General features: G+C 43.6%; 1 protein-coding gene across 4 annotated transcripts in view; it reads left to right on the top strand.

The window, feature by feature from the left end:
- Positions 1-11820, top strand: part of ZNF671 (zinc finger protein 671) — a 49788-nt gene that overhangs the window by 18154 nt on the left and 19814 nt on the right. For 3 of the 4 annotated variants that reach the window (XM_053606273.1, XM_053606275.1, XM_053606274.1), the window contains exons 2-3: positions 9255-9400; positions 10840-10966. In XM_053606273.1, the coding sequence (XP_053462248.1) occupies positions 9368-9400; positions 10840-10966 (160 nt within the window). In that variant the 5' untranslated portion in view covers positions 9255-9367. The remainder of the gene's footprint in view (positions 1-9254; positions 9401-10839; positions 10967-11820) is intronic. The other variant, XM_053606276.1, reaches the window with a different exon arrangement.

The following is an 11820-nucleotide window of genomic DNA, read 5'->3' as shown; positions in this document are numbered from 1 at the left end:
GTGGACAATGAAAACAACATGTATAGGATCAAACGGCACTGGCCTACAGTACAGAAAAGGACCTTAGGGGAGAGAGATGACAGACTGGGTATTCTAGGATAAGCTGAGTTTGTTTTTTAATGAGAACTACCATTCAGAGTAAAAGATTTATTAAGTAGTGTAGAAGGTATCCTCTTCCAAGAGGAAGGAAGAGGGTGGAAGTCAGCCTGGAAAGATAATGAGGCTTTAGCAAAGTGAGTCAGGTAGACTCAGCAAGTAATGTTGAATAATGCTAAAACCTTAGGTAGAGAAATATGAAGGAAAAACACATAGTCCTGGTATCCAGACTTTTCTTCTTTTTATCTTTCTCAATTCTTGGCATTTTCTTTACACTATCTTTAAATGGGTTCTATTTCAGAAATTAACTAAATAGCCTTAGTGTCAAAGGAGGTAACAGTGAACGCAATTGTAATTCTGAATATACTATGAAAGTGTAAATCATCTTATGTAAAATTTGAGTAGTTTATTTTGGATCTTTCTAGTTTGATCTCCCTTCTATTAAAAAAAAAAATTTCGGGGCGGCGCCTGTGGCTCAGTCAGTAGGGTGCCAGCCCCATATACCGAGGGTGGCGTGTTCAAACCCGCCCCGGCCAAACTGCAACCAAAAAATAGCCAGGCATTGTGGCGGGTGCCTGTAGTCCCAGCTACTCGGGAGGCTGAGGCAGGAGAATCGCTTAAGCCCAGGAGTTGGAGGTTGCTGTGAGCTGTGTGAGGCCATGGCACTCTACCAAGGGCCATAAAGTGAGACTCTGTCTCTACAAAAAAAAAAAAAAAAAATTTCGGCTGGGCCTAGTGGCTCACACCTGTAATCCTAATATTCTGGGAGGCCAATGTGGGCAGATCACTGGAGCTCAGGAATTCAAGACCACCCTTAGCAAGAGTGAGACTCCATCTGTACTAAAATAGAAAAATTAGCCAGGCATTGTGTTATGTGCCTGTAGTCTGAGCTACTTGGGAAGCTGAGGCAGAAGGATTGAGTGAATCCAAGAGTTTGAGATACTGTGAGCTATGATGATACCATGGCACTCAACCCCAGGGCAGCAGAGTGAGACTCTGTCTCACAAAAAAAAAAAAAAAAAAAAAAAAAAAAACGGGTTCAAACCCAGCCCCGGCCAAATTAAAAAAAAAAAAGAAAGAAAACTAAAACAATTTCAATTTTCCTAAAATGCAAGGGGAAATAAGGTATTTGATTTGAGGACTTGGAATCTCTTATTTTCAAGTTCCTTGTATATTTTCAAGGTAATTGATAATAGTTTCTTACTTTAACTCCTGCCTTTCCTCACTCTTTCCCCTTTCTAACATGCTCCTTATTTTATGTAAAATGTAGATTTGCTAGGCCTCACAAGAATGTATCTGCTTTCCCTCATCAGCCCCCACCCCCTTTTCCTTTTTCTCTGTTGCCTGTAAGATGGTGAAAGTGTTAACTTCCCCTTCAGAAAAAAACAGCCACACCTTGTCTGTGGTTAGTGTTTTTCCCAGGTGCATCCTCAACTTTGGCTTAATAAACATCCATGATTGGTAGCACCTATTGTCTCAGTGAGTAGGGTGCCAGCCCCATATACCGAGGGTGGCAGGTTCCAGCCTGGCCCTGGCCAAACTGCAACAAAAAAATGGCTGGGCGTTGTGGTGGACGCCTGTTGTCCCAACTCTCGGGAGGCTGAGGCAAAAGAATCGCCTAAGCGCAAGAGCTAGAGGTTGCTGTGAGCTGTGACGCCACTGCACTCTACCATAGGGCAACAAAGTGAGACTCTGTCTCAAAAAAATTAAAAATAAAAAAATAAACCTCCATGATTGAGTTTTTTTGCTCAGTCTTTTACTTGGATCAACAAGTATAAACTGGACAACATATACAGAGTTAGTGTCATCAGGCCTTGGACAACTGACAACAAGGGTTGTCACCTATTAGGGAAAAAGGCAACAGTAGATGATTTATTGATTTTAAGAATCATGACATCAGGGCTCCGTGTCTGTAGCTCAGCAGCTAGAGCACAAATCACATACACCAGAGTTGGCGGGTTCGAATCCAGTCTGGGCCTGCTAATCAACAAAAACAACTATAACCAGGAAATAACCAGGCATTGTGGTGGGCGCCTGTAGTCCCAGCTACTTGGGAGGCTGAGGCAAGAGAATCGCTTAAGCCCAAGAGTTTGAGGTTGCTGTGAGCTGTAATGCCATGACACTCTACCAAGGGTGACATAGTGAGACTCTGTCTCAAAAGAAAAACTAAAACAGGCTCGGTGCCCGTAGCCCAATGGTTATAGCGCCAGCCACATACACCGAGGCTGGCAGGCTTTGAACCCAGCCTGGGCCAGCTAAACAACAATGACAACTGTAACAAAAAACAGCCAGGCATTGTGATGGGTGCCTGTAGTCCCAGCTACTTGGGAGGCTGAGGCAAGAGAACCACATAAGCCTAAGAGTTTGAGGTTGCCATGAGCTGTGATGCCATGGCACTCTACTGAGGGTGATAGTGAGACTCTGTCTCAAAAATAAAAAATAAAAAGACAAAAACAAGAAAATACATCCTGTTCTCTGGCCCAAGCCAAACCACTGGTCACAATCATGCATTTCCAGGTTGTGCTGAGATGTACACGTGTTAGTGTAAGAATCATGACATTGGGCAGCACCCGTACATCAGTGGGTAGGGTGCCGGCCACATGCACCAAGGCTGAGCGTTTGAACCCAGCTCAAGCTAGCTAAAACAACAATGACAACTGCAACAAAAAAATAACCAGGCTTTGTGGCAGTGGCGATAGTCCCAGCTACTTGGGAGGCTGAGGCAAGAGAATCGCCTAAGCCCAAGAATCGGAGGTTGCTGTGAGCTGTGATGCCACAGCACTCTACCCAGGGTGACAGCTTGAGACTGTGTCTCAAAAAAAAAAAAAAAAAATAGAAAGTGGCTTGGCACAGTGGCGTACCAGTAGTCCCAGATACTAGGAAGGCTGAGACAGGAATATTGCTTTAGTCCAGGAGTTTGAGGTTGCAATAAGCTAGGAGGATGCTACCCAACTCTAGCCCAGGCAACAGAGAACCTATCTCTAAAAAAAAAAGAGTAGAATGGTGGTCATCAGAGGCTGGGGATGGGGGTGGGGAGGACAGGGAATGGTGAGAGAATGATAAATGGGTACAAAGTTACACTTTGGAGGAATACGCTCTAGTGTTCTGCACAGCAAGATGACTATAGTTAATAATAAAGTATATTTCAGATAGCTAAAAGAAGATTTTGTATGTTCAGGTGAATTGCCTGAGCTCAGGAGTTCAAGACCAGGCTAAGCAACAGTGAGACCCAGTTTCTACTAAAAATAGTATTTTGGGGGGCATTGTGGAGGGTGCCTATAGTCCCAGCTACTTGGGATTCTGAGGCAAGAGGATTTCTTTTTTTTTTTTAATTATTTTTTATTAAATCATAACTTTGTACATTGATGTATTTATGGGGTTCAGGATACTGCTTTGATATACAATGTGAAATGCATACATTGAACTAAAGTAACACATCCATCACAATTATACTCATTTCTTAATAGTTTTGAAATGTACCATTGCATCATGCACGTTAGATGAGGTCCCCCCAAACACCCTCCCTCCTCCCACATCCCTCCTCCCCTCCCCTCTCTCTCCTCTTCCCTTCTACTTTCTGGACTATAGTTATGTTTTGCCATTCATATGAGTGTGTAGGTGGTTATATATTGATTTCATAGTAGTATTGAGTACATTGGATACTTTTTTTTCATTCTTTTTTTTATTAAATCATAGCTTTGTACATTAATGCGATCATGGGGCACCACCATACACTGGTTTTATAGACCGTTTGACACATTTTCATCACACTGGTTAACATAGCCTTCCTGGCATTTTCTTAGTTATTGTGTTAAGACAATTATATTCTACATCTACTAAGTTTCACATGTACCCTTGTAAGATGCACCGCAGGTGTAATCCCACCAATCACTCTCCCTCCGCCCATCCTCCCCCCTTCCTCCCCTCCCTCTGCCCCTTCCCCATATTCTTAGGTTATAACTGGGTTATAGCTTTCATATGAAAGACATAAATTAGTTTCATAGTAGGGCTGAGTACATTGGATACTTTTTCTTCCATTCTTGAGATACTTTACTAAGAATATGTTCCGGCTCCATCCATGTAAATATGAAAGAGGTAAAGTCTCCATCTTTCTTTAAGGCTGCATAATATTCCATGGTGTACATATACCACATTTATTAATCCATTCATTGATCAATGGGCACTTGGGCTTTTTCCATGACTTAGCAATTATGAATTGGGCTGCAATAAACATTCTGGTACAAATATCTTTGTTATAATATGATTTTTTCCTCCCATTCTTGAGATACTTTACTAAGAAGAATATGTTCCAGCTCCATACAGGTAAACATAAAAGATATGAAGTCTCCATCTTTTTTATGGCTGCATAGTATTCCATGGTGTACATATACCACAATTTGTTAATCCAGTCACGGGTCGATGGGCACTTGGGCTGTTTCCATGTCTTGGCTATTATGAATTGGGCTGCAATAAACACTATGGTGCATATGTCTTTGTTGTAAAATAATTTTTGATCATCTGGGTATATACCTAGTAGAGGAATTGCAGGATCGGACGGTAGGTCTACTTTTAGTTCCTTGAGTGTTTTCCAAACTACTTTCCAAAAAGGTCGTATTAGCTTGCATTCCCACCAGCAGTGTAGAAGCATTCCCTTCTCTCCACATCCACGCCAACATCTGTAGTTTTGGGATTTTTGTGATATGGGCTAATCTTATTGGAGTTAGATGATATCTCAAAAGTGGTTTTGATTTGCATTTCTCTGATGATTAAGGATGATGAGCATTTTTTAAATGTGTTTGTAGGCCATGAGCCTGTCTTCATCAGAGAAGTTTCTGTTCAAGTCTCTTGCCCATATAGAAATGGGGTTATTTATTCTTATTGATCAGTTTGAGTTCTCTGTACATTCTGCAAGAGGATTTCTTGAGCCCAAAAGTTTGAGGTTGCTGTGAGCTATGATCCCATGGCACTGTACCCAAGGTGACAGAGTGAGGCTCTGTCTCAAAAATAAAAAACAGTAAGTAAATAATACTATACCATAGACTTCACCTTCTCTGTTTATTTTTATAATTTTAGCTATTTTAACTGTCCACATCATGTTTTCCTTCCTACTAGTGGTGCTCAGTATTTCCAAGAATGAAGAAAAATCACTTTGGAGACAAAACCTTTATTTTATTTTATGTTTTTTGTTGTTGTGGTTTGGCCACAACCAGGTTCGAACCTGCCACCCTCGGTATATGGGGCTGGCACCCTACTCACTGAATCACAGGTGCCACCCTAGAGACAAAACCTTTAGAATAGCAGTTCTCAACCCACAGGAACTGTGTTAAAGGGCCACAGCATTAGGAAGGTTGAGAACCACTGCTTTAGAGTGACCATTTGAGTTGTGTGCTTAGCTTATTTTTATTTCGTCTCAGACAACACTGCAAAAACTTCTGCAAAAATTTCCCCAGAGCTTTATCTGTCACCACCTTTGCATCATTACATAGTCATTAATAGCTTTCTGTAATTTGCATTTTACAGCAGTTTTACTGAGATATCACTTTCCTATGTAGAACAGCTTCAGAAATCACAAAAGAATTGATAATTACTTCCCAGCAATGAAAACGAGATGATGAACCCAATATCTGGGAAGGGAGAGCTCCTTGTGTATACATGCTTCATTTTTGAACACAGGAGCCATTGTTAATACCAAAGTAGCGTTTTTTTCATCATTCTCTTTCCAAGATTGAAGTCATATTCCTAAAAGATTTTGAATATATATAAAGATATCAAGGAAAAGATGCTAAGTAGATGAAAATGTTGCTCAAGGAATTGGGCAGAGTAGTCAGGAGAGAGGTTTTCTGTAGAATCCATGGACTGAGATTCTCCTTAGCACTTCTGTTTCATGTTGATCCCCATCCCTCCTTGACCTTCCTTGATGACTCTATCTGCAATATTTTTTTTCTCTTTTTCCCTGACATGGATTAGCAAAAGGCTCCAATGCTTTAGAATGCATGCATTTGAATTGCAATTCATTAATGTTTATTAACTTTGTAAGAGAAAATTAAAACTCTCAGGACTCCTTCCTGCCACAACCGAAGGATTGACCTCACAGATCATTCATTAAGGAAACTCTTTTCTGGCCTCTCATAAGCAAGGACTTACAAATTGTAACTTTAGGTCTGCAGGCTAGTCTAGTTCCTAAAATTAAATTCTTTTTTTTTCTTCTAAAACTAAATTCTGTTCTGATTCCACACTAATAGTGACTTGCAAGTTTATCTTTACAGGTGCCCAACAGACAAGATAGGACCAGACATTCTTCTACATATCCAGGGATATCTACATAGTTGATACTTCACTTCCTTCCCCCCCCATAACATTAGCCTTATCTTATGCCAAATGTAGATATTCCTAGGTCTCACAAGAATATGACCATTTTGTCTCACTACCCCCTTTTGCCTTTTTTTTTCTGTATGACTAAATGCTAAAACTTCCGAATTGCTCTTCAGAAAAACAATTACTCTATTTTTTGTGACCCTCTTCACATTCCTCAAACTCTAGCCTAATAAACCTCCATTTATTGAGATCTTTGCCTCAGTCACTTATTTTAGTTGGACAAGTAAGTGTGGATGTATTTCGTGTTTGAATGACTATGGAATAACATACTCAATTGAAATTGTAGCCTCTGGGAGAATCTGAAATAGTATTTTTAGCATCTGGGAACATGCTTGGTTTTACAGTCTGAAATAATATGTCTCCTAACGCGTAGGTAATGAGTTGCTGACAGCACTCAGCAGAAATTTGAGCAAAAAAGGGAGCAAAAACTCTCTGTGCTTGGACCTGGTGTGTTGCTGTCCACCAGCCCAATCAACGACACAGAGATATCACTGCAGACGGAATGATTTCTTAAGGGAAGACTGAGGCTCGCTCAGGCCAACAGCGATTGTACATCTTTATTCACTGTATCATATATCCAAACTCATGAGATAAGAATAAGTAAGAATAAAGAACAAAAGCAGTAATTGAGACTGCTATAAAAAAATTCTCCTCGCCGGGCGCGGTGGCTCACGCCTGTAATCCCAGCACTGTGGGAGGCTGAGGAGGGAGAATTGCTCGAGTTCGAGACTCGTCTGAGTGAGAGTGAGACCCCGACTCCTAAAAAAATGGAAAAACCCAGCCGGGCGCCGTGGCGAGCGCCTGTGATCCCAGCGGCTTCCTGAGGCTGAGGCAGCGGGGTGTCCGCAGCCCGAGTCTGAGGTTGCGGTGAGCTACCGCGCCCACTGCACTCTGCTCAGGGGCATAGGGTGGGACCCTGTCTCAACAACAACAAAAAAAGCACATACACGTCATTTCTAAGTCTGGAGCATTTAACTTAAAGATAAACTACAAGGACACCTGGCCGTCTGTTTCTGTTCATCCACCTTCCTAACAGGCTAAATGAAACTTTTGTGTAATTTGAAATTAGGGAATGAAGAGCAACAGTTTAGCTCCAGACAGGTGCTAAATCTCCAGCTACAACTTGGCGGGGACCTCAGGGAATCATATCTCAAGGCCTTTTCAGCTAGCAGGGAGGAATTAACCCCCGAGTCTCGCTTATTAGCCGAGAATGGAATTTTCCTGTCTTAGGTTCTCGTACTTCAAGGAACACATAGGAGACAAAGCCACCTTTCTGGGGTGCAGAAAACTGTGCACCTTCACTGGCGACGCCATTGAGCAGCGGCCTGACGCGAGGCCGGGGATCTGTGGGAACTACTTACAACGGCCTGTGTCCCACGGCGCATCCGTGTGGGGCACAGTAACCATGAGGCGGGACCTCTGGCAGCCTCCTCTTAGTGGTCATTTTGCCTTTTGTCTGATCTTTTCATCCTGATCATGGCTCCAGAGCTCTGATTCGGAATCAGGGTGACAGGACCGAGAAGACGCGAGAGGAGTTGTCTCCGCTACACGGAGGCGGTTGTGAAGCTCCAAGCCGCAGCCTGGGTGAGCTGCCCGGCCCGGGATAGGGACCGCCGCTCCTGGCCCTGCTCCTCCCAGGATCCGATGGCCGCGGCCGCGCTGAGAGACCCAGCTCAGCTAAGAGCCGCGTCCTCTGGGCCTCGTCCGACTTTACTCACCCAAGTCCTGAAACTCTGAGTGAGGGCGTCTGCTCACGTCCCTGCAGCCCAGGCCTCGGTGTCCAGGACAGTAAGACGTTTGTGGTGGGGTCTCTGTTTTTGACAGTGGGATGTGGAGAGAGGACAGGCAGAGGTACCAGCACGTGCAAAGATGTGGAGGTGGGGCTGAGCTGGGAGAATTCCGGAAACCTGGATTCTGCTTTATCCCGTGAGGACCTCTGTGAGGCCGAATTTAGCCTGGAATAGCAGAGTGACAGTCATACTTTCACTGTGGGGAGTCTGGAAGCCACAGAGAGTTTTGAACAAAAACGAGACACCTATGTTAGGATTTTTAAAAAGTTTTCCAAAGGCTGTTCGGGATTGCTTGGGGATGATGAGGGCGTTGAGGGACTGGGAGTTTGAGTCTTTGTTCAAGATTACACAACTGGGCCAGGTGTGGTGGCTCATGCCTGTAATCCCAGCGCTCTGGGAGCCAAGGCATGTGGATTGCTTGAGCACAGGAGTTGGAGACCAGCCTGAGCAAGAGTGAAACCCCATCTCTAAAAATAGCCAGGCATTGTGGTAGGCTTCTGTAGTCCCAGCTACTCAGAAGGCAGAGGTAAAAGGATCACTTGAGCCCAAGATTTTGAGGTTGCTGTGAGGTATGATGCCAGGGCGCTCTACTGAGAGCAACAAAGTGTGGCTCTGTCTCAAAAAAAAAAAAAAATATTACACAGCTGGTAAGAGGTGACACTGAACACTGAGGCACAGTAGTTACACATTCAGCTGTATGTCACCATGTTTTGGAGCCAGGCAAAGATACAGGGAGGCATGAATTAATTGAACCCTACCATAGACATTCTTTCTGAGACTCGGTCTCACTGTGTCACCCTGGGTAGAATGCTGTGGTGTCATCATAGCTCACAACAACTTTAAACTCCTGAGTTCAAGCGATCCTCTTCCTTCAGCCCTCCAAATAGCTGGGACTACAGGCATGCACCACCATGCCCAGCTAGGATTTTTTGTTTGTTTCTTTGGGTTCCCTCCCCCCCTATTTATAGTAAAGACAGTCTCACTCTTGTTCAGGTTGGTCTTGAACTCTACCCATCTTAGCCTCTCAGAGTGCTAGGATTATAGGAGTGAGTCACTGTGCCAACTGGGCATATTCTTCTAAGGCCTGCCTCTTCCCACAGGCTCCTATGGTTGCAGAAGCACTTATGGAACCAACACAGGTAAGTGGAAGGTGTCCTAGTCCCTTACTGGCCAAAACCCATACCCACATGTTCTAAAGAACTGGAAGTCTTAAAGTGCTATTCCCCCAGCCCTTGGTCATGAGTCCATGTCAGGTTTTCTTTCTCCCAGCCAATGTAAACAGATGTGGAGGATTATACCAGGAACTAGTACCAAGATGTGGTAATGGTTAGAGGTAAAACTGTTCTGGGAATGTTTGAGAACCTTCAGATTTCCTTTCAAGTGTAACAAAGTGCAGGAGTGCAATAGTCAGATTGTATACTTGCCTGAAAAGTGAAATGTCTGTTTTGGAGAATATGGAAGATTCGAGTCAAGTGGGAGGTGGTCTTAATAAGGTCTTCAGAGAACTCCATCTGGCTGCAGAAAAAATAACAGACTAGGGTTGAGGGAGGAGGCAGAAAGTTCAGGATACAGGCTGCTGCCATAATCCAGGTGAGGTTGTATGGACCAGAGTCTTGGCTTAGAAAAAGCAATTAGATTTTGGATTTAACTTTTAAAGAGAGGTTACTAGATTTTCTAATATGTATGGTAAGAGTGAAAAGGGATTCAGGGATCACCCCAGGATTTTTAGTCTTAGCAACTAAAGAGATGGAGGTGCCATCAACTGAGTTGAGGACGATTTAGTATGTGTAATATTCACTGGTGATATCTGGTGCTTTGTTTTGACCATGTTCAGAGTCTGAGGTATTTCATAACACCACTCAGTGGAGATATGAAGTGGGCAGCTGGACACACAGATCTTGGGGGTTCGTGGTAACACATCCGTAATGTGGCTACACTATGAACTAAGTGAATGAACTGTGGTCATATGTGGTAGAAATGATCATCAGGTTATGGCAGTAAAGCTGTTAGGGAGACAGGAACAGGAGGGTGGGAGGCAAGAGTATGGACTGAGTGATGGTATTAGGCTTCAAAAATACAAGTGAGGTGCATAAGTGGGCCTGGAGGGAGGATGAATGGACAATACAGCTTGGCAGGTGGGCAGGGAGGAGGTGGAAGCCATGGACATGGGGCTGTAGTGCACAGAAATGTGAGGAATATGCAATCTAAAGAATGATGTATACTTGGAGAGGGAATACAAGCTATTCCTAGGGCCCTGTTATTGAGAGTTCCATGACCTTGGACATTCTTTTTTTTTTTCTGACCTTGGACATTCTATGGGTATTGCCTGTCAGCAAGGGGTGGTTGCCTCTTTGCCAGATCCCCAGCTTAGATATCTATTTGTCCACTTGATCTTGTTCTGACAACCGAACCCAGTGATCAGTGGGCCCATGAAGAGACAATGGCACTAGGGCCTAATTCTTTTCTGACTTGGGGAGTTTGGGAGCAAGATGGCCATGGGGTAGATGTGTAGAGGAAGTGATTGTGGGTCCTTAGAAGAGGAGCTGTCTGTGATTTCATCTATTCCCCATCCTTTCAGGACACCATAACCTTTGAAGATGTGGCTGTGTACTTCTCCTGGAAGGAGTGGAGTCTCTTTGATGAGGCTCAGAGACACCTATACCATGATGTGATGCTGGAGAATCTGGCTTTTACAACCTCACTGGGTAAGGTCCTAACACCCACCTCTGTACCCTGTAATTGTCTCTGCCTATCCACTTTTCCCAGTGATACAGGTCTATTCTCACATCAGACTGCAGACACTGTTACTATAGACATTTTTTTTTTTTTGGTTCCTTGATCTTCTTTCTTTTTCTCTTTACAGCATATACACATACACTGTTGATTCATTCAACAAAAATATGTTGAAGGCCGGGAGAAGTGGCTCAAACTTATAATCCTAGCACTCTGGGAGGTCAAGGCAGGTGAATTGCCTGAGCTCAGGAGCTCAAGACCAGCCTGAGACAGAGTGAGACCCTGTCTCTAAAAATAGGCAGGCATTGTGGTGGGCACCTGTAGTTTTCTTTGAGACAGTGTTACTTTCACCCTCGGTAGAGTGCCGTAGTGTCATAGCTCATAGCAACCTCAAACTCACAGACTCAAGTGATTCTCTTGCCTCAGCCTCCCAAGTAGCTGGGATGACAGGTACCAGCCACAACACCCGGCTATTTTTAGAGATGGGGTCTCACTCTGACTCAGGCTGGTCTTGAACCTGTAAGCTCAGGCAATCCACCCACCTCAGCCTCCCAGAGTGCTAGGATTACAGATGTGAGTCTCTGCACCTGGCCCTACCCTTTTTATTTTTTCACAAAAGAATATATAATACACACAAAAGAATCATGTATACATTATTGTACACACTGCTTTTTTCTCTTAATATATCTTGAAACTGTCTCATATCAATCCATAAAGAGCTTCTTCAACCTTTTTGTATTGCAAAGTATTCAGCTATTTGTATGTATCACATTTATTAAACCAGTCCCAACTGATGGACATTTAGGTTGTTCCCAGGACTTTGCTC

This window comes from Nycticebus coucang, chromosome 10 (assembly GCF_027406575.1).
Source record: "Nycticebus coucang isolate mNycCou1 chromosome 10, mNycCou1.pri, whole genome shotgun sequence".
In the NCBI taxonomy this organism is placed as follows: domain Eukaryota; kingdom Metazoa; phylum Chordata; class Mammalia; order Primates; family Lorisidae; genus Nycticebus; species Nycticebus coucang.
The sequence above is the reverse complement of the archived record's forward strand: the minus strand, read 5'-3'. Positions and strand labels throughout refer to the sequence as shown.